Below are 27,686 nucleotides of genomic sequence, written 5' to 3' on the forward strand. Positions count from 1 at the left end.
CAAACATTCATTCTATAACAATCTGCAAAGACTTTGTTTCAAAGTAACACCACATTCACAGATACTGGAGGTTAGGACTTGGATATGTCTTTTTGCAGGGCACTATTCAAACCACTGAAAAGTGAACAAAGGTATAAGTGTCTTCATAATCTGACTCATACTCCAGCCCTGGGGAGCTCTGTTTTGTGCTTCCAAATGCTAATATCATGCAGACTCCATCTAAAAAAAAAAAAAAAAAAAAAAAAGCGCAAAATTAAAGGCCGTGATGTATGGCAGAAAGAGCAAAGACTAGTCAGATAAACCTAGATTCAATACTGGCTCCTTAGTAGTTGAAAATATGGTCAGCCATTTAACCTCTACAAGCCTTGATTTCTTCATTTGTAAAAGAGGCATTGCCAGGCACATAGTTGACTTTAAATGTCATTATTTCAGGGAGAAAGAAAGCTGACAATAGTACATTTGAAAATAACCCACATTAAAATGTGGTCATGTGAGTAAATTGGATCTCTTTAAAAGAGAATAGAAATTGGCATTAAGAATAGTGGGATGTCCTGTCAGAGACGGACATCAGCAATGAGGAAAGAATCCAAGGGAAGTGGATGTTCAGATAGCCAAAGGGGCATTTGGTTTCAGGAAAATTGACTACCAGGTGTTTTACCACCTAAGTGGGAGGGAGGCTGGCAAAATCAAGTCAGGGCTTAGAAATTGGGATACTGGGCAGATTTCTAAGATATTTATTAAGTTTAATTACTGTGCCAGACATTGGAGATTGAACGATGAGTAAGACACCTACCTTCCAGATAGAACACACCATCTTTTGAATGAAGTCAGCAGGTAGACAAGATAAAAATAGAATGCAATCTGAAGTGCTACAAAAGGCTAGGCACAAAGTTAAGGAATAAATCTGTGGGAGCCTCTGAAGCCTTTACAGAAAATACGATGTTTAATAGATTCTTGAAGGATGAATAAGAGTGTGCGAGCCAGGAAAGAACTTTCCCAGCAGAGAGAAAAATGCAAAGCGTAGGAATTAAGGACTAGGAGACAGGAACTCAGAATCAGTTAAGAGCCTAGTTGTGCAAATTGATCAATGAGACCACAGGCAGAATATTAACACAGAGCCTTACTGCTGACTCCTGCATCATTGGGCTTTAACTTAAGAGTTTTCCTGCCTAAAATGCAGATTTGTCCCACAGACTCAGAGAGCAGTGAGTCTAGAAATATGAGTCAAGTGGTTCCAGCATTTGGGACAAAAGAAACGCAGAGAGACTGATGACCAGCTAGGTACTGACTCCTACTGAATTAGACAGTACGAGGGCCCAAAGATGCTTATTAGAAGTGATTCAGCTACATGAGGAACAGTTGCTATTGACTTCACTGCATTTTTTTTTTTCAGCTAAAATAATTATTGGATTATATCTGCAACAGGGAACAATGAATATCTACCCAAGTAACTCGTACATCTGAGTGGCTTCCCAGTGTTCGGTAAATGTCCGTTCAATTAGGTTCCCAAGGATATACATGGTAACACTATCTCCAACACTAAATGAAAAATGCATCCCCAGTATCGCAGGATAAAAACATCAGACTTCACAGGCCTCCAAAGTTAAGCAGCCCTAAGTGATTCAGCTTCCTCCTTGAGGACTCTGTCTTCAAGACTCCAGCTGCCTAAGTGACCACTTGTTCACTTCTGCCCACGCAGTCACCACGCCGGTCCGCGTCCACTTGTGGTCTTGATATCGGCCCCTCCCACCTTAGCCTAGGAGACCTTGGTCCGAGAAGCAAAGAGAGCGTCAGAGCTCTCTTTGGCACCGGATGGTGCCCAGGTTTCAGCGGTGGGGAACAAAGGGGACGGGGAGAAGCGTCCTCGGTTTTTGAGGGTGCCTTTTCTGAGGAATCTGCAGGTGGCCCGAGGTGGCGCAGAATCCCCATAGGCCCCTTCTGGCCCCTGCGCGATACAACGCGCCCGAGGCCACTGTCCTAGGGACAGCGGCCGTGGCGGAGCCTGAGCCCGCAGGGCCGGGATATGGATCTTCGGGGATGCGGGCTGGGGAGGAGAAGGTGTGAGCAGCCGGTTCCCCGAGTCCCACCGCCAGGGCGCAGGCGCAGGCGCGCGGGGTGCGGTCGCAGAGGGGCGGGCACGGCCCGGCAGGGAGCGCGGCGGCGGCGGGCGCGGGAAGATGGCGGCTGCGGCAGCGGCTGCCGAGCAGGTCTGTGAGCACCGCCCCAGCCGGGGGCTGGAGGAGCTGGGGAGGCCGGGTCCTGCCGGCTGGGCCCGCGGGAGGGCTGGCCGGGGGTGCGGGGCGCGCGGGCCGCAGGGTCTGGGTTAGGCGGGGCCTATCGGTGCGGGGCAGGAGGAGCTGTCCCCCGCCGAGGATGCTGGCACAAGCTGGGGACAAGGAGCCAGCAGCGGCCTCGGCCTCGGCTGGGCCTGGCCTGGCTGACCCTCGGCGGGGTTGGGTGAGGAGGGGACTCCGTCCAGAGAGCCTGGGAGGCTGTGGAGCCAGCCTGGAAGCCTGCGCTGGGACGTTTCAGGGACGTACCCGGTTCAGCCGCCAGCAGCGATTCGGATAAAAATAACCTCAGCCCCAGCGAGAAGGCTCCCCTGACACTAGCCAAGAAACGGGTCAGCTGTTGCCCGGGTGTCAGCTTGCAGCCGGTTTTTGTTTCTGCCATCTCCAATATGCAGACATCCCAGATTTCCCCTCCCGCTTTGGTCTTTGAAGATTTAGTCACCAGTCTAAAACTATCTGCTGTCCACTTTTAAAAATTATTTAACCAAGGTTTCCTGACCTGCGCTGTAAACTTGTAACTTAGAATGGTTTAAAAGGCTTCTTATCCCCCCAAAATCTAGCTATCCGTATGCATACATGTACATGCATATGTGTGTGCGTGCACAAATATGTATGTATTAATATATACATACATGTAATCGCTAGGGTGATTTATTATAATACAAATAATTTTCAGTCACTTTCGCCCTTACCTAACTTACTTTTCCTTTGAACAATTATAGTAGTTTCTCTTGAAAAAGTCTCATTCTAAAACGTTGAAAAAAATGAGTCAAGTTTTGACCTTTGGAACCATTTTCTTAGATAATTAACTTTTTAGAGACCTATTAGATAAATGTCACTGGAGGGCTCATTCTGAAGATAAAAGACGGAAAATCTGCCTTTCAGAAGCTTAAAGTCATACAGCCAAATAGATGCAGAAAAATCAGCTAAAGACAATAGGCAGGCTGCAGATTTGTAACAGTAAAATAAAACGTAGAGGAATGAGTGAAACTGAAAGGAGACAAAACTTCTTGGAGTTGTTGGGATTTGAATTGTGCCTTGGCTTTCCTCATTTCCCGCCTAAGTTATCGACTTCTGTTTCAGAGGATTCTTTTTCCATCTGGTTCTGTTTTTGCTTTACACATAAGTGGGGCAGTCTGATCCATTTCTCAGTCTCCACTTCAAATTTACGCATTACGTCTCCAGCCCTGAACTTAACTGAATTTTCCACAGTGATCTCAAACTCAAAAATGTTCAAAACTGGACTCTGTCATACTTACTATTAAAAAGACTACAACCCTCCATTAACTTGTTTAACCTAGCCAGAAACTTAGGACCAAGGCCAGTTTAAGGGAGCTAAGAAGGACCTGCACTTGATTTAATGTTCTGCTGTCCGGGTCTTGAGATTTAAACAGTGAGCCCCACATTTCCTTTTTCCCCAGGGTCCCACAAATTATATAGCCAGTCCTATTTGGGAGTCATCTTTGACCTCTTTGTGCCACACTCATATCCAAACAATCACCAGATCCTGACAGTTCTGCCTCTTAACACCTTTCCCCAGACTTCAGCTTCAGAGTCAAACCTCAGTCAGTACCTCACTGGGACTCTTAGAGAAACTTGCTGTTGATATCTTCATTTCTAGGCTCTTCAGTTCCAGTTCATCTCTTTTTGGAGTGATTTTTCTACAGTGCAAATCTGATTGTATAGGAAACCTATTTTAACTCTTCAGTAGTTCCCCTTTGCCTTCAGGATAAAGTCCATTGTTCTTGTCATGGTATTTATGTCGCTTACTGGCCCCTAAGCACATATCTTACTGTATTTCTTGCTTCTCCCTACACCTGTCCTTCTCACCATCCACATAAAGTGACCAAAATTAGTTCTCCCAGAGATGGTTGCCTCTCAAAGTCTCCATGCTTCTTCCTCTGCCTAGAATGACCTTCTCAGCTCTCTTGCCTGGTTAACTCCTGTCCATCCTTCAAGAGTCAACTCAACCTTCAGCTTTTCTTAGAACCCTTCCCTGATGCCCTTGCCTACTAGGTGGAGATGCATTCCTCTTCTGTACCCTTTCTGTATTGTGTGCATTGCTCCACTCCAGCACTTGCCATGCTGTGTGAACTGTTAGTGACCTTGTCCATCTACCTGACTGGCCTGTAATTAAGCTCCTTGAGGGTGGACATTATGTTCATCCTGGTAGCTTGGAGCATCTGGCTTATAGTAACTATTCAATAAATGTTAAATGCATCAAGATGAAGACAGTAATGTGCATGGTTTGGCAGAGAAGAGTAAAGACTACGTCTCAGGAGGGATGAATTTTGTCCTTTCTGTCTTTTATGGGACCTATATTCAAACTCTGGCTAACACTTTTAAGTTGCCCATCTATTAGGGTTGTCAGAAGCCCATACTGAGGTTCTTTTTTGGAACTTGACTACAAATTCAGTTAGGTCTTAAACTATCTTCTTAATCTGTCCTTTTTCATACCACTTTAGTTTAGGTCCTCTTACCTTAATCCTCCATTACTACAACATCCCCAGCAGCCTACTTACTGGTACTCCTGTTTTTTCCCTCTCCTACAAATGCCTGCACATTTAACATTCTGAATTTGTGCTCAAAAACCTCCAGTGACTCCCAATTAAATAGAACATAAAGACTAGAATTTGTACCCTGCTGTCCAAGAACCTTCACGGCCTGGCCCTACTTTTCCAACTTTCTTTTCCCTGCCTTGCCATATCTGACCCATCTACTTCTCCCCATTTTCCTAACAACTCCAGGTCATCCTGTCTCTCCTCCCTTTGAACTCTGCAGCGTGTATTGCCTAGACTATTAATTTTGGCACCTGAACATACAGCAGGCTTTATTGCATTGTTAACTATTTTATGTTAACATGTACACAAATCATATCTGTTAATACATAGAGGATAAAGACCCTTTCCTATAGTTCTTTTGTATTCGTATCTATGGAATTAGTGTTTAAGCATAAAGTGCTTAATACACGCATATTCAACAACTGAATTTTCTCAGAGCTCTAAGAAATAGGTAGGACAGTGTCCATTTCTGCCCACTTCTTTTGTGCTCTTGATATTCAAGATTATTACCCAAAATGTCATTCAACCATAGTCTAGGTTAGAGGTTCTCAAATCATTTTGGTCTCAGGTTCTGTTTACAATCTTAAAAAACAGAGGATTCCAAAGAGCTTTGGTTTATGTGCATTATATTCATTGATATTCACTATAGGAGAAGTTAAAACGGAGAAATGTTTAAAGTACTGGGCTATACAAGCACACATTCCATTGAGTGATGATGTCATCACGTTGGTCATGTAGCCTTTACATTCATGGGCCTAGGAGAGTAAAAACAGCAAACAATATCTGTTATTGTTTTATTGTTATTTTGAAAATACAGATCCCCAGAGGGGTTCATGGAACCCTCCCAGGACTCCCCATTCTGCATTTGAAAACTACTGATCTAGGGTAATGTGAGCTCTAGTCAGTGAAATCATAACTAAAAAGCTGTGTCAGCCTTCCCAGTCTTATTTTCATATAAATGAAAATGTATACCGTTGTCCCTCAGAATCTGTGGGGGATTGGTCTCAGGACCCCCAAAGGTTAGCCAAATTCATTGATGCTCAAGTCCCTTATATAAAGTGGTGTAGTTTTTGCATGTAACCTCTGCACATCCTCCTGTATACTTTAAATCCATCTACAGATTACTTACAACACTGAACACAATGTAAATACTATGTAAACAGTTGTTATACTCTATTGTTTAGGGAATAATGACAAGAAAAAAGTCTGCATATGTTCAGTACAAATACAAATGCAACCATTCACCTTTTTTCCAATTTTTTTTTTTTTTTTTTGAGACGGAGTCTTGTTCTGTTGCCCAGGCTGGAGTGCAGTGGTACGATCTCGGCTCACTGCAACCTCCGCCCCTCCAGGTTTAAGCAGTTCTCTGCCTCAGCCTCTGGAGTAGCTGGGATTACAGGCACGTGCCACCACGCTCGTCTAAATTTTTTTGTATTTTTAGTAGAGATGGGGTTTCACCATCTTGGCCAGACTGGTCTTGAACTCCTGACCTTGTGATCCACCTGCCTCGGCCTCCCAAAGTGCTGGGATTACAGACGTGAGCCACTGCGCCTGGCCACAAATATTTTTGATCCACAGTGGTTAAATCCATGGATATGGATCCCATGGATATGGAGGGCCAGATTTATATATACAAAAATTAATAAATTATTAATAAAAGCAGTTACTCACTATAGGTTATGTATAACAACTCTGCTCAGAAACAAGCTGTATACTTTGACAGTGGGACTGTTGAAAGCAGAGAGGAAAACTATCAGATAGTGACCTTGAAGTTTCTTCTATACTCTCCTCTAAGCACATTTACGCCCTTAGTTGGAACTGCGACTCAATATGACTTGCAGTTTATTCATGGAAAATGTGTCAGTAACCAGTTCAGCTTGCTATAGGTATGAATTTGCACCTAATAGATAAATGCACAAAATGAGAGGGTATAACTGTTCCATTATGTTGTATTTCATATTTAGCAAAGTTCCAATGGTCCTGTAAAGAAGTCCATGCGTGAGAAGGCTGTTGAGAGACGGAATGTCAATAAGGAGCACAACAGTAACTTTAAAGCTGGGTACATTCCGATTGATGAAGATCGTCTCCACAAAACAGGGTTGAGAGGAAGAAAGGGCAATTTAGCCATCTGTGTGATTATCCTCTTGTTTATCCTGGCTGTCATCAATTTAATTGTGAGTATATTGTACAGAATACTCCTTTTAATTGCCATGGGGAATTTTTATCTGCTTTATAGTGAAATCATAGACTTTATTTTCTCCTTTTCTATACGTCTTGTCTCTTATTGAATTTTAATGAATACTTTATAAAAAACTAGTGTGCTAATATTTTCACATATTAATTTCATTTAGAAAAAAATGTGCATGAGTTTATCCCTTTAATGGACTTAACTTTTAGCAAGGGTAGAATTGTGTAGCTCCCAGCTAGCTCAGTCGGTAGAGCATGAGGCTTTTAATAAGGATAGGATCAACTCAATAGAAGAGAACTTTGCCAAGATGATTTTATTGCTTTCACATGTCCTTAAAAATATAATCCTTTCTGTTTTCATTTAACTTTTCCTACATTTAATGTTGCCTCCTCAGCTGGATTTTAAAATTTTAAACCCTTTGATGGCAGTAAAAGGTTATATTTTATAGTCCTAAGTCCCTGTTGTCAAAGGATGCAAGGATCTGGTAGACGGATTTGCACTGAAGTACTGAGGACCTGATAGGATGCCTTTTCCAAAGATGTTTGCTTTTTTAATGAAGAAATCCTTTTAATATGAAGTTGTCACTATCTGGGGGTTAAATTTGAAACTCTCTGACATGTGCTTGTACAGATATTTTCAGATCATGAACGTAGTCTGCAGCAGTCTTAAAGTGATTCTTTTTGTGTTATTTTCTACTTCTAATGCATGCAAGGCAGTCTTTTTGTATTTATGTATGTCCAAAGTACTCTAATTCTTCACTCAAATCAGAAAGACCTCTTCCTACATAAATTTCATATTAGATATGTACATTTTTACTAGGAGCACAAATTCTGAATGGATTTCATTTTATAAATTTATCGGAGACTTCTGGTCAAGATGGCAGCATAAAGACATTTTTATCTTTTTCTCTAAAAAGCTCATTCCAAAGTAACAATGTCAAGAAACAGAAATATCTTTGAAGAAAGTGGGAAGCAACTGAAATCCTAAACCATAATATATGAAGATACAAAGTAGGAGGAACAATGGCAGATAACTTATCAGAGAGGAGAATCTGCTTGTTGGGGAAGGGATGTTGGTGGAAGTACCTTGTAAAACCCTAAAAAGCCTTGGGAATTAGAAGTTCCAGTACCTTGAAAAGCAGAAGTGAGGCAAGAACTGAAAACAGAGAAGTCATTTGAAAAATCTGTATAAGAAGCTGTGAGATCCCTAGGCCTCCTCTCCCTTCCAGCCAGCAGTTAGACAGCTACCCCTCCTAATGTCACACAAGACTACTATGTCTCTGGACACACTGGACCAGAGAGGATTCTTTCTGCCTGAGGATACTGGAGGGTAGGGGTTGGGTTTCCATACTGAAACAGGGAAGTCTCGGTCCTGCGACTTCCTTTCCCACACTCTATTCTCATCCTCCACCTTCAGCTCCCTGGCAGCCAGGCGAGAGACAGAAGAGCCTTCTCTGGGATTCCTGATGCATGTAGGAAAAAGATCTGAAGATACTGTCATTTGGCAAGTCCCAGTGAAAAAGCCACCTGATATCCCTCTTATGACACCTGTCAGTCACAAGCCCCACCCCTCAAAGAATTTTCTATGAATTCATCACTAAGTATGAATACTGAGCCAGGGATCAATAGACTTTTGAGGAAAGTGGGAAGAATTGAAAAATGATAGAGATGAAAACACCTAAACCATGGGAAAAGTAGAAACTCATGGAATAGAGAAAATGCCACAAAAACTACCAAAAAAAAAAAAAAAAAAAACCAAAAAACCAAACCTGAATTCAGTATTTTCAGATAAATAAGAATATACTGCATCAATGAAACAAGAATAACATGCCTTTTAAAAGGACCAAGGCAGGCATAGTGGCTCATGCCTGATAAAGTGAGACCCTGTCTCTACCAAAAAACAAAACAAAACAAAACAAAACAATCAAAAATCAAAAGGAACAATTAATAACTCATAGAAATGTGTATGCGCACACACACACATGCACACACACACAGAGATGAATGGGTGGGTGGGAAGATGGATAAGTAGTCAGATAGATAGATAGATAGATAGACAGACAGACAGAAGATATTAGAGGATAAAAAAAAACTCTTTCAGAAATTTCAACAAAATTAAGGAATCAACTCCAGAGCTCTAACATGCTATTAATGGGTGTTTCAGAAAGAGCACAGAAAACACTGGGGGGAAAATGATCAAATACATAAATCAAGAAAATTTCCTAGAACAGATTGAAAACTACCATCTGGGTCCAGTGTAATGCATAAAAAGACACAAGGCCATTATTATGAAATTTAAGAAAACCAGTAATAAAGAAAAGATCCTAATATCTTCCAGAGGAGGAAAAAAAACAGGTTATCTATAAAGAATACAAAATCAGAATGGAATAGGACCTCCCAAAAGCAGCATTGGGACCTGGAAGGCAATAAATCTATGACTTTCAAAATTCAGGAAGAAAATAATTTTCCGTCTAGAACTGTAAACTTAGCCAGTGTAGCAAGCAAATGTGTAGAATTATGAAGACATATTTTCGCCATGCACACTTTCCAAAAATTTTTACTTCTCATACATTCATTGCTGAGAAGCCACTGGAGGATGTGCTCTACCAAAAGAAAGACGAGGATATAGGAAACTGGGTGTCTGTCACAGGAGAAGAACAAAAGGAAGTTCAGCATGAAAGTAAGGGAAAGTTTATGATTACAGCTGTGCAGGGGGCCCATACAGACCAGTCCAGCCCACACAGACCAAACCAGAAAGATAAAGGTTCCAGAAAGATTTCCCGAGAGAGAAAAATAGAACTAATACATTATCTGAGAGGCTCAGACCTACAGAATATTGTATTGAGAGATTTTACAGAAATATTGGAGGATTTGAGATTAATTAGATTTTTAAAGAAACTAAGGAAAACGAAGTATTAAACTCTGAGAGACAAGGTACAGGAAAGAAACTGCCATTATAGGACAGTATTTGGTTTGGTAATGAGCAATATTTACATGGTTGTAATACTGAAAATAATGACCTTGGATTTAATTAAACTTGAGATTGGAGCTGGAAAAGAAAAGAGATGTAAATGAGCTAAATTTCTCATCTGCTAAAATAGAAAATGAATAGATAAAACCTAAATTATGATAATTGAAAAACTAACATATATTTAGAAGAAATATATATATTTAGAACTAAGGAGATAAATTCTGGATGAAATAGCTAAATTTGTTGAAAGTGGTTGTTCTTGGGAATGAGATATGGAGAGGGTAGAAAAAATAAGAAACTATTCTTTTTAAATTATAGACCTTTAGCACATTTTGACTTTTAGCTATTTGCATGTAATACCTTAATAAAAATAAAATTAGTTTTGTTTATAAGTGGAAAACTAATTGATATATTTACCTCACTGATTAAACATTTTAGGAGGTCTTTAACGTTTTGGTGATAATATTTTCTATTTGTTTTCCAATTACATTACATGTATGCAGCCTACCAACAGTGGACTTGTGTTCTTTTTCAGATAACACTTGTTATTTGGGCTGTGATTCGCATTGGACCAAATGGCTGTGATAGTATGGAGTTTCATGAAAGTGGCCTGCTTCGATTTAAGCAAGTATCTGACATGGGAGTGATCCATCCTCTTTATAAAAGCACAGTAGGAGGAAGGCGAAATGAAAATTTGGTCATCACTGGCAACAACCAGCCTGTAAGTTGCCACATTAACTGAAAGAAATGCAAACAGGAGAGGGGCATTAGAGAAAAATACTTTGCAAAAACCTAGATTGATTATTGGAAAGAGATATTTTCCCTTGGAAAAATTAGTGTATTTAGAATATATCTATCAATGTATGAATATAGTGAATACAGTTTAAAAATCCATAAATATTAATGTTTAATAATACTATTGCTTTTATAATCTGTTAAAATTAGATGATTTCTTAATATTTGAGATTTTGTTCAATGGTAGCATTTTCTATGACAGATGTAATTAGTATGAGAATACGTAGGTTACTATTTGCTTCTCCATATGAGGAAGCCATTAAGAAAGCACTTTCCCCAGTGAGAATACTCTGTAGTTTTGGGGGCTCTGGAAGAGAATATGCCAATCTAGTCAGTGGCATCCCATGCCAAGAGTTGAAAACATAGTTTTCAACTGAATAAAACCTCAAGGAGGTATTCTTACCACCACCCCTGCCTATCTTAGTCCTTGGGCCATGTTCCTCCATGACTCATGTATTTTTGCATAGCTAATAAGCAAATAAATGTATAAACCTTCATTCTGAAGAACTCTTCTTCCAAGTGGATGGAGGGAGGACAGACAGACACAGTTAAAAGTATTTGAAGTTAGCCTATTATTGTGGTTTTTAAATTTCTGTAATTTTTGTAATGTTTTAAATATATTGTTCAGGAATTTTGTTTGCAGTCTTCTTTGAAAATATATTCACAATTAACTGTTTTTTTTTTTTAAGATTGTTTTTCAGCAAGGGACAACAAAGCTCAGTGTAGAAAACAACAAAACTTCTATTACAAGTGACATCGGCATGCAGTTTTTTGACCCGAGGACTCAAAATATCTTATTCAGCACAGACTATGAAACTCATGAGTTTCACTTGCCAAGCGGAGTGAAAAGTTTAAATGTTCAAAAAGCATCTACTGAAAGGGTATGATTTATTGGCTTTGCTTTACTAATGGGAGAGAGTTACTCTCTACAGTTATAAAGTGGATGGAGAGTTGTACTGTTTTAAAGTAGTATAAAAGAATATATTCCAGAACACTGGAAAGGATTAATTCTAGATTTGTCAATAACTAGCTTGTGTGATCATTATCAAGTCATCTTTATCTCAATTTCCACATCTCTAAAACATTAATAGAAACATCTGACTTTCATGTCTCATGACTGAAACTTCTGTTTCTCTACCTCTGATAACAATTCTCACATTAATTTAGAAACTTTTTTTAGTACTTGTTTTTTAAATTTTCAGATTACCAGCAATGCTACCAGTGATTTAAATATAAAAGTTGATGGGCGTGCTATTGTGCGTGGAAATGAAGGAGTATTCATTATGGGCAAAACCATTGAATTTCACATGGGTGGTAATATGGAGTTAAAGGCGGTGAGTATTCTTTTAAGAGCTTCAGAGAATTATTAGGTTCTTGGATACATAAATCCATATGTGGAATAGTACACAATTATTGAAAATGATATAATTGTCTATTTTTTGACATGGAAATATGTTCAAAGTGGGTTGTGAAGTAAAAGAAAGTTACAAAACAGTTCGTGAAATACATTTTCATTCTTCAAAACATATGTATGTTTATAAAAACCTGGCAGGGTATACCAAAATGTCAACAATATTTAGTTATGGATAGCAAGATAACAGATTATTTGTTTTATTTTTATTTCTAGTAGCCTGTATTTTTTTTCTTGTATAATGATTGCTTGTATTGTTTTAGAAGGCAAAAAAAAAAAAAAAAAAAAAAAAAAACCCAAAAACCTTCTAAAAGAGAATTCTGGAAGATCAAAGTAAATATTCATGCCTTGGAGTTATTGTTTTTAATTAAAGATTTTTCAGATCCCTTCCTGAGCTTCATATCCAGTGATGTGAAAAAAAAAACAATTAGCAAATGTATAAAATTATTTTATTTAGACATATTTATTAAAAATGTATTTTAATCTATTATTAATTGTAAAGGAAAAAGGTTTTTGTCTTTATTGTGGCTGTTGAAAGTGAATTTTCTTTGTGCTTAACAGATTATATCTGAACTTCTACAGTTATGGTATTTCATGTGCTGTAAGTCCAAAAACTTTTTAATGGCTCACAATTCTGGTCAAAGTATACTTATTCAAAATGGCTTTGGGTACCTACAATATATTATTTAACTAAAGCGAATTAAATTTGTCTTACCAAGCATTACATGACAAAAGGGAACTTAAACATAGGGACTTGTCATTCTTCCTTATTAAAAAAATTTCAATTTCATAGTTCTTGGGAAAAACACTGTTTAAAAGTAGCTGTTTTACTTTCGTAAGCAGTTTTCCCCCCAACAACACATAATCCCATCTCTAAATAGTAAAGATGAACATAAAATGTAATTATTGCCAGAAACTCAGTTACCTACCAAGTTAATTTTTACGTATATTGTGGTGTAAGAAGCCATTCTTCTAAGAACACTGTTGGAGAATAGCCACAGTACGACTGCTATTCTCAGCAGTAGAAAGTCCCAGAAGCAAGATATTTGTATAGAGACCATTAGCAACTTACCACACCTTTTTTTTTCTACCTGCCACTTCTTGTCCCATTCTACCTTGTAGTTAATATGACAAATATTTAAATACTTTGAAATATACATATACACATATCAGTTTCTTCACTGTTAAAGGAAAAGAACCTAGTATTAAAAAGATAATTAGCTTTATAACTTTGTTAATATCAGTGGTTAAAGTGTATAAGCCAATCATTACAAATAATTTGATCAATTAAACTGCTTTTTTGAAAAAGCTGTTTAAGAAACAATTTAGTCTGGGCACGATGGCTTACACCTGTAATCCCAGCACTTTAGGAGGCCGGGTCAGGTGGATCACGAGATCAGGAATTCGAGACCAGCCTGGCCAACATGGCAAAACCACATCTCTACTAAAAATACAAAAATTACCCGGGCGTGGTGGCGGGTGCCTGTAGTCCCAGCTACTCAGGAGGCTGAGGCGGGAGAATCGCTTGAAACCGGAAGGCAGAGATTGCAGTGAGTGGAGATTGCACCATTGTACTCCAGCCTGGGCAAAAGAGCAAAACTCCGTCTCAAAGAAAAAAAAAAAAAAAAAAATTTACAGAAAGTAAAATTAAATGACCACAAGATGGCAGCATTGGAACAAATTGGAAAACTAGTCACTTAAGAATTGCTGTCTATTCCATATGCTACCACTGCATAATCAATTAGCCATCTCCATTGTTTATAACCAATTTTCTTTCTTTGCTTTAAATACCCTCTGTAAGCTGATGCCTCCCAAATTTGGAATTGTGCTTTAACCTCTCCATTGAACTAAGAGTCACATATCTCGTTGCCTACTTACATTCTCCATTTCGATATCTGATAGGCATCTCAAATTTAATAGTTGAAAATTTAGATTCTCCATTACCCACAAGCATGCATTTCTTTCAGTATTCCTGTACCATTAAATGACACCCATCAGTCCATAGCAAGCCTTCTGGCTCCACCTTCAGAAGATACAGAGTCTGGCTATTTCTCACCACCTCTCGCCATCACCACCCTGGTGTAAACTGCTGTCATTTCCTGCCTGGATGGTTGGAACAGCTTCCTAGCTGATCTTACTTCCAAATATTCACTCCCACAGTCTGTTTTCTACCCAACAGCCAGAGTGGCCATTTTAAAAAGATCAAGTCATTTCTGTATTTAGAATCCTCCAAAGCTTCCCGTGTAATCTGGAATAAAATCTAAAGTCTATTCCCTGCTTACATGTCTGATCCTCAGGTATTTCTTTGACTCATCTCCTACCAGTTGTTCCCCCTCACTCTCCGTGCTTCTTTCACACTGACCTCATAGCTGTCCCTGGAATCCAGCCACATCTTCACGTCGGGGCCTTTGCAGGCACTGTTACTTCTGCTTGGAGTACCCTTCCCCAGTTACCTAGACAGCTTCCTCCCTCACTTCCTCTAGTTTCTGTTGGAATGTGACCTTATCAAACCACAGGTAGTCCTATGTAAAACTCAGTCCCCACCTGCTCACTCTCTCTCTACTTATCCTGCTTTATTTCTCCTCATAGGATTTATCCTACCTGATGTCTTATGTGTTTTACTATTCATTTTTTTTATTGTCTCCCCCTACCTCATTAAACATCAACTCAATAAGAACTTGGGCTTTGCCTATTTTACTTACTGTTGTATTCGCCAGCACCTAGAATAGTGTCTGGTGTGTAGCAGGAGCAGGCACTCAGTAATTATTTGTTGAGTGAATGAAAAGAAGAAAGGAGGAAAGGGAGAAAGCAAGAGAGGCCTAAGAGTCCCTAACAAGAAGGATTTTAAGGAGCCACAATAAAATAATGTTTCTGGAACAGTGGGCGTGAAGAACCTCCAGACTGGAAGTGCCTGGTCTTCAAATTACATGGTTTGAATCTTCATTTGCAGTGTTGCAAAAACATTGGAAATTAAAATTAATTCCCTTAAGGAGGAAAAGTCTTTTCGTACTCATGATCACAAACTTATCAATCAGTAACTTTGTTATAGTTCTCTTGGGACTTAAAACTGAAAATGATCTGACACTTTATCCACATCAGTTTTATTATGCACCTAGGAATTTTGATGTAATTTTAACTAATAATAGAGAAATTATGTTGCAGATTTATTTACATACATTATGGATATATGAAGCGAAGAAGTCACTTGTTGAATCCTGATATTGAGTTTGCTTTTTGTTGTTGCTCTTTTTTTGTTTGTGTCTTTACTCTTTCTTACTGCCTTCTTTTCTCATTGATATTTCAGTAAGTTTTGTTTACTGACTTTGTTCTGTACCCACTCATGGAGGTAAATAAATCATATTAGTATTCTCCTAATAGGAAAACAGTATCATCCTAAATGGATCTGTGATGGTCAGCACCACCCGCCTACCCAGTTCCTCCAGTGGAGACCAGTTGGGTAGTGGTGACTGGGTGCGATACAAGCTCTGCGTGTGTGCTGATGGGACACTCTTCAAGGTGCAAGTAACCAGCCAGAACATGGGCTGCCAAATCTCAGACAACCCCTGTGGAAACACTCATTAGAAGAACCCCAGAGGTCACCAACTTGTTTATATCTTGACTTGACTTTTTTATGCATGCAAATCATTATTTTTACAGAGTTTGTAATAACTCATAATTATTTTAATGGCATAGCATTGCTGTATCTGTTTTATGATCTACATAGTTAAAATCTTCTCAGAGAGCCTAAATTCTAATACATTTTATTAATTTACGCTGATCTTCATATTTATTCCCTAAAATAATTATGAGAAGCAAATGAAAATTCATGTTTAAAGAAGTGTTTTTAAAAGTCCACTATCCCTTTTCTAAAGATTAAAAGGCTGAAGCAGCTGTTTAGACTCACTGTAAGTATACTTTGGTAACTCTAATGGGGATAGATCCACTTAGGATATTTAAATCAATGTTTCATGCTCTGCCTTTTGGCTTCTAAAAGGAAAGATGCCGATTTCTAGTGCATTAAGCCTGAGCCATATTCTCACATGTAAGTGAAGTCATTAAAGAACTTTACATATGTGAGATAGAAACAATGGTTCCTTAGTTTTGCACTAGGAAGAAAATATTTTGTAAAATAATGTTTATTTGAAATAATGATAACTATCAATTGTTCACAATGTGGTAGAAATTAAAATACCATCTCAGCTTTAACTTTTAAATAATAATGATAACTATTTTTATTGAGCATCTTCTACATCCTAGGCATTGATTGTTCTAGGCGTTGCATGTTTATATCCCCAATTCTTACCACAACCCTGCAAGTAGGTGGTATTATCCAGGTTTTACCCATTAAGAAACTGAAGCTCAGAGAAGTTAACAAACTTGGCCAACATCACATAGTAAGTAGCAGAGATGGGATTGGAATTCAGGCGTGATTCAAACCTGGATGTACTTGATTCCAAATGCCATGTTGTTTTCACTGTCTGCACTGACTTTTTAATTATTTAAAACTCTAGAAAGATGAACAAAGGTTAATTTAAACTTACATAAGAAGATGAGAGTCAAACAAAACAGGTATGCTTACTCTACTTAAAAAGAAAATAAACCTCATGTCAGACCCAGAAAGGACCAATCACTGTCCCATTTTAAACTATGTTGGGCCAATTCCAAAATATTATACGATGCAGAGGTCAAATTTACCTACTTGTGAATTATCTCAGTTTCCCAACAATGGACCTTGGCACACTGGAGTTAACAATACATAACAGAGTTGCCAAGATGTTTATACCCTCAGCACTCGGGGCAACACAGTGGAAAGTGGGGAGGCCATAGACCCAAACAAGTTATTTGGGCCAGGCATGGCCTGGTAAGTACACCATGCCTTGAAAATAAGTCCAGAAGCACTGGATTAAAGAGTGCTAATGCAGGAAATAATACACATAATTTTTAGATAAGGATAATAATTTATCTCTGCTCCTAATATTACTATCTCATTGTAATTATTTATAACCCTCAAGCTAGTTGATTTTTAATATATTTGATTGGAAAAGAACTCTCTGGTATTATTAAGATTCCCACAGGATCAGGGACAGGGCCCCCAAAGGAGTTTACTGTAAAATAGGCAGTAGAGATGTGGCATGGGCACAACCCTGCAGTCAAGTGTAACAGCGTTCTATCAGGGTCACTTTGAATTGTGTACATAAGAAAACCAATACAAAAAACAATTTGTATTCAATATTGTCACATTTCTCTCTGGTAGAAAAATCAAATACCTTAGAGATTATGAAGTCATTAAATTGTACTGAAATTGGATTGACTTACTACCTAACATTGAATGCAGTTTTTAAATGAAAAGAATGAGATTTATAACCTCTTGAGTGTTGTTGTAGTGATATTTGAACTCATTTGAATATATTCAATATCATTTAATATCTGAATTAAGAAAAAAGTTGCTGAAATTTTCATTCAGATGGTCTATAAATTGCATATTCATTACTTGTCTGCTCTATTTAGATTTCTTTTAAAAGTTTAAGTAAATATTTTTATAAAACCCAGAAAACGCTATATTACAAAATATTATTTATTAAATGTAATTCATGAAATAATCTATTTTTACTCTTTTTTGGGAAATACTTGTGTTTTTGATACATCTCCATGAAGTGCTTTTGACCTGAGAGGCTATTTTGATGTTTTTATACAAATGATGGTTAACAGGCATAGCGTTTTAGGATACTTTACAGTAGTCCTGGCTGTTTCTCGGAAATGTAGACTTGGAAAATCTATTAGAAAGCAGAACAGGGGCAAACTCTCAATTTTACTTACGGCTTTTTTATTATTTATTTATTTATTTATTTTTTTGAGACAGAGTCTCGCTCTGTTGCCAGGCTGGAGTGCTATAATCTCGGCTCCCTGCAACCTCTGCCTCCCGGGTTCAAGCGATTCTCCTGCCTCAGCCTCCCGAGTACCTGGGACTACAGGCATGTGCCACAACGCCTGGCTAATTTTTGTATTTTTAGTAGAGATGGGGTTTCACCATGTTGGCCAGAATGGTCTCGATCTCTTGACCTCTTGATCCACCCACCTTGGCCTCCCAAAGTGCTGGGATTACAGGTATGAGCCACCGTGCCCAGCCGGCTTATTTTTATTCACAGTAAATCTTCAGCAACTCATTCTGTCCACCAGATGGTATTTTTCTGTAAACTGAAATGCTGACTTCGCCTCTTCCAGCTGTACACTCATCCCTGCACTGAGCACAGATATGACAAGCAGTAGCCATGGGGGAGGTGGGTGACAAAGATAGGACCCTGGGAGGGGGTGCAGGTACATGGTAGTTTCAATTACCACAGTATTCTAGAGGCGGTCTGCAATGACAAGGACGGCAAATGAAATTAGTGCAAGATTTCTTAGAGAATAATGGGCAGATGGAAAAAATGTAAAAACAACATAAAACAGGGTCTGCTGATAATGTTTTAAAATATACATTTGTCTTCTTTTTGCATTGTGAAAAAATAAATTTTGTGTGATAGTTTTGATGATGAAAGGTAGAAGTTCTACCTATATTTGAATGAGTTTTTTTTTAAGGTAATGAGAATGTCATGGAGCTAAACTTGACAAAGAAGAGATCATTGAAATGCTGAAAATTTTAGCAGTTTTCTTAAAAGTATTGAGGGGCAAAAATTACCAATTATGCCATACAAAAATAAGCCTATAAATGTGTTTCACATTGCTAACTTGTGTTTCAGTTGATTCAGTTTATAATAACTAGTTATGAACTTCTGTTTACAATAAAAATTCTGTAAATTGTTTGCTGTTATTTAATGGTTATATATTAACTGTTTTCTATTTAGTCATGCAAACGTGATGAATTTAAATATGACTTGAGAATGGGACACGGTCAGTGTTTATGTAATCTCTCTGGACTCCTAGAACTCAAAGTTAGAAAGTTGTACATTCCCAGTTTTGAATGCCCTCCCCTCTGTGCATTGCAAAAGGCTTCTCTCCAGTCGTGCTTCCCTGGTGTCCTAGCGGAAAGTGCACACTGTCACCATGGCAGGAGGCCAAAGCCGGAGATGAAAGGATGAGGGCTGGCCACTGGGCAGCCTTGATGGCAGGATGGGTGGAGCCTCAAAGGTTCAGGTCTTAAATCCCTACCTGGCTTGATCCAGATAATCCACCCATTTGAAAACCACTTAGGATACAAAGGTATGTCTTAGAAGCAATATTACTTTCCAGATCTTGTCCTTACCTGAAGGCGCCTCTGTTGCTTTTTTCCTTCAGTTTTCCCACCCTCTTTCTTTTATGTGTAAATGAACTCTTCATTTCCTTTCTATAATACTTTGCTTTTTCTGCTGCCTTCTTCCTGTCTTTCACTAGCTGACACACAAATATACACACCCAGTATTTCTAACTGCTTCCTCATACTTCAGCTTGACTATGTCCCTTTTGAAATTTACATTTTGCCTAATTGTTTCCAGTTTCCTAAGCAACTTTTTCTGGAGTTCACAGTGGTTCCTTACCTAATACGTATAAATTTATAAATAGTATGACTTTTTAACAAATTAACACCTTTCACTTTAAGATATAAGATTGTCCTTGTCTAGCTGTTTTGAACTCAAACCTATCATGTATAAATCTCTTCAGCTTAAAAAGAAACAGGGCAATTTTAATTCATGTCCACTTAAGAAAAAGTATTTTTCAACCATGTCTTTCTCTTCAACACTACAAAGTAATGTACCTGTGAGTGGTGACTATATTTTTTTGTTGCTGATTTTGTTACATTAGCTTGGTGCACAGTTGTATATATAATGATCTCAGCTTTGAATGTAGAAAAAATGTCTTTCTTCCTGGGCAAATCAATTCAATTTCTAGTATTGCATAAGAAGCACACTGTAAAAATAAATCACTCCTCCATGCTGTAGGGCACCTTTGCTGTTCACGGCCATGTGTACCTGAATTTAAATGCTCTTGAAAATATGGGAGGATTGACCTTGTATGAAACAAAAGTTTTAAAGTTATATTGTAAATTTCATTCACTTCACTCCATGCATTCATTTACACAGAAACAGCATAACCCAGTGATATACTGCAGACTATTAAAAATATAAAACAGATAGATAGATAGATAGATACATAGATAGATAGATAGATAGATAATGTTCTCTTTTTTAGGAGTTCAGAACAGATACAAAGCAAAACAATCGCAATGCTGAATGTTACTAATATGTATCCATTCCTTCAGTGTTTACTGAAAGATTTCTGTAAAAATAGACAAATATGGAGGCTAAAGCAGGAAAAATGACCAGGACATAGGATGTGAGGTGAGCCTGGAAGGATACTTAAGACTGTGGCTGGCCGGGTGCCGTGGCTCACGCCTGTAATCCCAGCACCTTGGGAGGCCAAGGTGGGTAGATCACCTGAGGTCCGGAGTTCGAGACCAGCCTGACCAACATGGAGAAACCTCATCTCTACTAAAAATACAAATTAGCCGGGTGTGGTGGCACATGCCTGTAATCCCAGCTACTAGGGAGGCTGAGGCAGGAGAATTGCTTGAACCCGGGAGGCAGAGGTTGTGGTGAGCCGAGATGGTGCCATTGCACTCCAGTCTGGGCAACAAGAGCGAAACTCCATCTCAAGACTATGGCTCAGAGGAAAAGGCATTGAACTTGGAACTGGGAATGAACTGAAAGTGAATTTCAGCATGCGATATGCATAGATCATTCTTTGCACAAGCCACATCTTTTAGTGGCTCCACATGAACTTATCAAGCTAGGTCATAAGTTTACCTAGATAACACAGGCTTTGAATACCAACCTGAGGGATTTGGACTATAGGCGAAATAATATAGGGAAAACATTATTGTAGGAAAATAATCCTTTGGAGTCACCTAGGATGGATCACGAAGAAGAAAAGTCAAGAAGCAGAGGCAAGAAACTCAGTTAAGTCATTTTAGTGTTTCAGACTGCTGCAGTGATGAAAACTAAACTGAGTGCCATTAGAACAGAGGAAGGGATGATTTCTTGGAAACTCATATACTCGTTAATGGATTATTTGTACATAAGTGGATTATGTACAAATCCACAATAATGGATTATTTGTAAATAAGTGGAATTTAGTTTAAAACATCATAAAAATTACCCATTTTTAAAATTACTTTTATGATACATTCAGGAATTGTAACACACTTCTTTTATAAAAACTTTCAATTTCTTCTCAAAAATTTTTGGTACAAAAGATACTCAGTGTTTCTGTATCTTATTACATCTTCATGGTTCAGAGCCAGAACATGTATTTGATAACACATTATGTTGTATATATCTAAATGATTTCATAATGATTTGAAAAGTCACAAAAGCCACACAGCAAAGCTTGTAATTCTTCTAGTTATGAAAAATAAGAGCCTCTTTTGTGAGTTGAACTTTTTAGTCGTAGAGTTATGGAGGGTCATGGTTTAGGGTAACTGATTGTCATTTACGTAATAAACCACATGGTTGATTACGATGTTGTAGATAAGCATAGTAGACTTTGCTCTGTATTAATGGCCAGCAAGGAAACAGGGAAGTCTTTAATCTTGGTAAGGTTTCATTCATCCCAAAGCACACTGCAGAGTGAACAATACTGGAAAAGCAGATGCAGAGGTAAGGCCTAAGTGAATATGTATTTTCTGAAAAATCAGGGGAGTCCTTTCTTTAAAATGTGACATAAATGTAATTTTATACTATGGCTATGTCATTTTGGTAGCTACATTTTCATGCCCCAGTAAGAAATCAAACATTCGCTTAAATTGGCAACCAGGATAACTTTCCTAAATCTTAAATTGAAAATTAAAATTTCTGCTTATTTGCTGTTAGTTTTTTTATATTATTGTGACTAAGTCAATTCATTTTCCTTTTTCCAGGCATTATGAAAAACCTCTGTTTCAGAGTCATTACCATAGTTATAGGTCTTTATTTTACTGGAATAATGACAAATGCAAAAAGAAAAAGTAATATTTTATTCAATTCTGAATGCCAATGGAATGAATATGTTCTGACAAATTGTTCTTTTACCGGAAAGCATGATATACCTGTGGACATACCACAAACAGCAGCCACTGTGGATGTAAGTTTCAGTTTCTTTAGAGTTATCTTACAGTTTCACATGAAAAAAGAAGAGTGGAAAATAAAACATCTGGACCTCAGTAACAATCTCATATCAAAAATAACCTTAAGCCCTTTTGCATACTTACATGCTTTGGAAGTGTTAAACCTGAGCAACAATGCCATCCGCTCCCTCTCCTTGGATCTACTCAGTCCTAAGTCCTCATGGGTGAAACGCCACAGAAGCAGCTTCAGAAATAGGTTTCCATTGCTGAAGGTGCTCATTCTTCAAAGAAATAAACTCAGTGACACTCCCAAGGGTGAGTACAATTTTAACTAGGCAGAGAAACAATGCTTATGTGGAGGTGTTTCATGTTCATAAGAATTCCACATTTGTTTTCAGCTTCAAGGACACAGCCGAAAGTAAAGCAATTTGATCAGAGTATGTATAATAAAGTTTCTTAGTGGCATTGGAAGTTATAGTGTGTGGAATTTACAGCTAATGAAATTTAGTCTCCCATTAGTGTATCTGACATTAATGTTATGTGCAGTTATCGAGACACTAGGAAGTATGTAAGTGCTAAATAATAATGAGTGATTCTAAGTTACCTACTTTGGTTATCATATATTTGTTAATATAGAAAAGCACTGAGCAATAACTAGTTCAAATATATTTAATATGTAATGCAATTCAAATTAAATGTCATATTCATAATATTTTTCTTCTTTGAGTACATTTTGCCTCAGTCTATCTAGTTGTCCTCCAAAAGTACAGCAGAAGTATCCTAATATTATATATTGGTATGTAAATCTTCTGGTTATCAAGTCAAAATCAGAATTCCTTATCCTAGTTTCTAACAGGGTACTCCAAATAGCCTCCTATTATCATAAATTCTCATCTGACATTCAATAGTCTCCATGTTGGAGATCCTTAACAGTAAACACCAATGTTTTCTTTAGAAAATATATCAAGTTAATAAAGCAAAACTTCCTTTGCCTTTTTTATATTCCAGAGTGCTAGACAATTAACGTCCTTTCCTTGTTTGTTTCCAGGCTCATTCACTCTTTGCTAAGCACCTACTTTATATAAGACATTATACAAAAAAATGTATAAGGATATTGTTCTCTTTCTCCATTCCAAGTTGCGCATATTTGGTTTTTCTTATTATCCAGTTCTGACATTTCATGTTTTTATTTTCATGCTCTTTCTCCAGCTTTGTTTTAAGCATCATTTTGGCAATAATAGCCTAGCAGGTATAGGAATTATTACAGTCACCATGTCAGCAGAATTGTTTGAGAAGGGTTGGAGTCTTCTGTCCCTGACCTTCTCCATAAAAGTAGTGTGTCATATTTTCAGTGTAAATGAAATGCACTTTATTTTATGATTTTTATTGTATTGTTTTTATTACAAGAAGAATACCTGTTACTTATAGAACATTTAACAACTGAAGAAAAATTTAAAGGGAAAAATTAAAGTCACTCATGTTATATATATTCTTCTAGTTTATTATTTATGCCTATTTGTACCTTTTTCTTTTAAAATTGGATCATACTGTCCATATTATTTGTATTTTCATATCGTAGAATATTTTAATATCTTTATATAATTAAGCCACCTCACAAATATTTCAAATAGTTGAATAGTTTTTATATATGCATATATCATAACTGGTTTAATCAAGCACTAGGTTATTTCCAGGTTTTGTTTTTTGATGGACATCATTATAGCTACATATAGACATGTAATATAACAAAAATTTTTAACTGGTACGGTAGATGTGAATCTCAATCCACAAACTTAAGTGTACTAGAGATATAACCTTCTATTGTCTGTAGTAACATAATTTCTGATTCGAGCCCCCATTAGGGGGAGTCGTAGGGATACTTAACATCAGTCTTTCATCAGCTTTCCTCTGCCTTTGCCCAGATTTGTACCCAGCTCAAGAGTCGTATACTCGTAACAAGTCATCAGGGTGTGAATGTTCCTTACCCCTGCTAGCCAGAGAATATTTCTTTTCAGTCTCTTCAGTTTGGAGAAAATTTCTTCTCCGTTTTTTTTTTCTTCAAAACCCTCTGTCTGGCAAACACTTTCTTCTAAAGGTTTAGGGTTTTGGATAACGAAAGCCAGAAAGACTTGTAGACTCAGCTACTTTCTGCCTTGCCATGTCCCTTCCCTGGGACAATGAACGTGGAGCCTAGTCTCTGTGTGAATGGAGAGAAAGAGCAAGAGGAAAATATAGGAAGGTAAGAAATTAACAGGTCAAAATATGATCCCACTACAAGAATAAATAGGGAAGTGCTGAGTTTCTCTCCTTAAGGCAAATGAATTCCCCTGAGCTAACTGGGGATTAGGACTAATACAGTTCCACTTAAAGACCAAATATCCCTATAAATGCAGATACAGATCCATCTTTTTTTGAGTTAAGCTATTGCCTCCCAAAAGATCAAGAAAAATGTTCAACTTGAAGAGGAGGGGGAAAAAAGAAGTGAAGTGAGCAAATTCTATATCTGAAATTCTATTAAAATTCTAGCAAATGAAGTCATAGAGAGATGAATGAAAAGATATAAATGTTGGAAGTTCAGTGTAAGGCATGAGTCTGATTGGATATAATTCAGAGTCCTTTTATCTATAGTATTTTGTTATTTAAATTATTTTCCCATAATCATCATATTAGTTTTCACTAGGTTGAGTCTCCTCTAACAACTTTTCCTATTTTATGATTCTGTGACTATGTCTGGGTTGCTCTGCCTTTGAAATCTCATTTTGAAGGGAACTGCTGGTAAGAGAGAGATGCTGCCTAGGGCATACCCTATTTTTGGCCTATTTCTTTGTTCTTTAATTCTTCACTCTAAGTCTATTTATAGGTGACATCTGGATAAGATAAGATTTACTCATTGGATCATTGTGAGGATTAAATGAAAAAATGTATCTCAAAGACCTAACTTAACATGGTATTTGGCATAATAAACTGTCATAATTTAAATATGTGAAAAGTACTTCAGAATCTTGTCTGAAGATTTATCTTGGAAATACTAGTTTTTATTATTCTCTTGTCATAAATTGAGAATAACAGTATATTTAGAAACAAATAATTAATTTTTGTCTAAATCTCAAGTTTGTTTTTGTTTTTTGAGATGCAGTTTCACTCTTGTTGCCCATGCTGGAGAGCAATGGCATGATCTCGGCTCCCTGCAACCTCCACCTCCCGGGTTCAAGCGATTCTTTTGCCTCAGCCTCTCAAGTACCTGGGATTACAGGCATGTGCCACCACACGTGGCTAATTTTGTATTTTTAGGAGAGAGGGGCTCTTCCATGTTGGTCAGGCTGGTCTCAAACTCCTGATCTCAGGTGATCCGCAGGCCTCAGCGTACCAAAGTGCTGGGATTAGAGGTATGAGCCACCGTGCCCGGCGTCAAGTTATTTTTTTAAATGTTAAACAATTATTGCAGTAGTAGCCCACTATAATTCATGAGCAGATAATTATTTGTGTCTGACTATATAGGCACTTGCATTCATCTAAAATAATAATAATAAATTAGGGACATCTCAGAAAGCAACAGTCAAGCAACCTTCATAACTATGTACCACATATTTTAAAATGGGGACTGTTTCTAGAACCAATGAAAAGTTTCTTTCACTCAGGAAAGCCCACTTTTGTAAGGGCGAGATATCACATGAACTAACCCTGTCTTCAGAGTCAGTTGTGGTGTCATCAATAAGCTTCATGTTGGGAAAACGCCCAGAAGAGGTGCTGGCCAATGCAATTTATAAAACAGAAGCCAACCATGAATTTAATCTTAATAATGCTTCCACCTTCCTCCCATGTTTTTGGAGTATAGCATCAATAATTGAAAAACTAGTTTTAAAACATGAAAACAATGGGATCAGTCTCTGGTTAATCTGTCTTACCTCCATCAAGCAGTATTTTTGGAGTGCTCACAGAGTAACTGGAAATGTAGCAGGAACAACATCTTGTTGGGATTCCAGTTAGGTTGATAGACCAAATGTAGCAGCCTCACATTAACCAACTAAGTTCCAGAACCCAAGAGATAAATGTGTTAGAAATAAGATGAAATAGTACCTAACATTTGAAACTGGTGGAATTAAAAAAAAAAAAAAACACAATGTATTATTAAAAAGTAAAGTATATTGTGTTCCTTTATTCATAGAAAATTAAAGATTTCATCCTGGTTGCTACTGGATTATGGAATTATCAATAAGCAATGTACTGACAACTAATTCAGGTTCTAAAGAAACAAAAAGTATGTAAGACACTAAACTAAGAAGGCAAGGCCTTTGGCTCACCTACATAATTTGACCACAGTAAGATCTGACCTAATGAATCAAATATCTTACCCAGGACCATTCTAGACTCTATTCCAATTCTTACTGCTCTTTGGACTAAAAGCCACAATCCCTGAATATTGTTGTTTTATGTTATCAGGTTATCACACTTGGGAGAGCACTTAAGAAGTTCATAGTACAGAGGGTGTATTTACTAAGTGTAATGTCCGAGTATCCTTTCTGTGGCCTTTTTTTTCTGATAGATCATTTCTTGGAAATAATAAAACTGCCTCTGGCCACTTAAATGCAAAGGCTAATAAAATTCCTGCCTACTGTGGCCTTTGTAATCTTTAGAAGGCAGTTCAATAAATAATTCCCTTTCCACAAAGTACCTCTATATTTTCCTCCCGGCATTCAACTCTCCTCTCTTGAAACATAAAATCTACCCCTGATGTTCAAGCCGCAGCCATGAATGCACCATACAGCCTCTTTCACTCATTTGACTACCCTCTGAACATTGGCTCACCAAGCAAAAATATTAAAAGAACACATTTTCCCATTGAGAAGTGCAATCAAGTACCATGAAAGAGTTTTCTTAAATTTTCCAACTCCATCTTGAGAGACCCTAAACAAATCAGGTTATCTGAAGGACCAAACCAGTTCCCTTAAAAAAAAAAAAATCTTAATTATCTAAAATTGAAAGTAAAGGAAAAGTTTTCATCCAGGAGGAGTAACTGAACTTCCTGGTCTTTATTCTCATCTCCAGAAGAAATGTACCTTCCTCTTGGAAAATCTCGGCTTGATATTATGAGGGGAGTTAAATAAGAGGATTCTCTAATAACTGCATTCAAAATCAAAATCACCCTCTCCCCATATGCTTGGGTATATTCAGTTCCCATTCTTTTTAATTATTAATTTTTTTTTTTCTTTTTTTAGATGGAGTCTCACTCTTGTCACCCAGGCTGGAGTGCAATGGCATGGTTGCAGCTCACTACAACTTCCGCCTCCTGGGTTCAAGAGATTCTCCTGCCTTAGCCTTCCCTGTAGCTGGGATTACGGGTGCCTGCCACCACACCTAACCTTTTTTTTTTTTTTTTTTTTTTTTTTTTTTTTTT

At 37.7% G+C, this 27,686-nt stretch overlaps 2 protein-coding genes across 3 annotated transcripts in view; both read left to right on the plus strand.

Moving 5' to 3' along the window:
• Positions 1-1,952: 1,952 nt before the first annotated feature.
• On the plus strand, positions 1,953-19,014 carry SGCB (sarcoglycan, beta (43kDa dystrophin-associated glycoprotein)). 2 transcript variants are annotated; one of them, XM_011973360.1, is made up of 6 exons: positions 1,953-2,207; positions 6,817-7,026; positions 10,546-10,731; positions 11,495-11,686; positions 12,008-12,139; positions 15,595-19,014. In XM_011973360.1, the coding sequence occupies exons 1-6, from the start codon at positions 2,178-2,180 to the stop codon at positions 15,796-15,798; spliced, it is 954 nt and encodes a 317-aa protein (XP_011828750.1). In that variant the 5' UTR covers positions 1,953-2,177; the 3' UTR covers positions 15,799-19,014. The 2 variants fall into 2 exon arrangements, with proteins under 2 accessions (XP_011828750.1, XP_011828758.1); XM_011973368.1 differs by lacking the exon at positions 6,817-7,026 and having other exon boundaries at positions 2,134-2,207.
• Positions 19,015-22,110: 3,096 nt separating this feature from the next.
• LRRC66 (leucine rich repeat containing 66) overlaps positions 22,111-27,686 on the plus strand; it is a 30,475-nt gene continuing 24,899 nt past the window's right edge. The window contains exon 1 of the mRNA XM_011973347.1: positions 22,111-22,606. Within this exon, the coding sequence (XP_011828737.1) occupies positions 22,111-22,606 (496 nt within the window). The remainder of the gene's footprint in view (positions 22,607-27,686) is intronic.

The sequence above is a fragment of the Mandrillus leucophaeus genome, unplaced genomic scaffold, assembly GCF_000951045.1.
Source record: "Mandrillus leucophaeus isolate KB7577 unplaced genomic scaffold, Mleu.le_1.0 Scaffold1001, whole genome shotgun sequence".
In the NCBI taxonomy this organism is placed as follows: domain Eukaryota; kingdom Metazoa; phylum Chordata; class Mammalia; order Primates; family Cercopithecidae; genus Mandrillus; species Mandrillus leucophaeus.

Coding starts and splice junctions, on each gene's coding strand:
- SGCB (XM_011973360.1), top strand. CDS start 2,178: ATGGCGGCTGCGGCAGCGGCTGCCGAGCAG. Junction 10,732..11,494: donor TCACTGGCAACAACCAGCCT/GTAAGTTGCCAC, acceptor TTTTTTTTTAAG/ATTGTTTTTCAGCAAGGGAC. Junction 12,140..15,594: donor GTAATATGGAGTTAAAGGCG/GTGAGTATTCTT, acceptor TTCTCCTAATAG/GAAAACAGTATCATCCTAAA.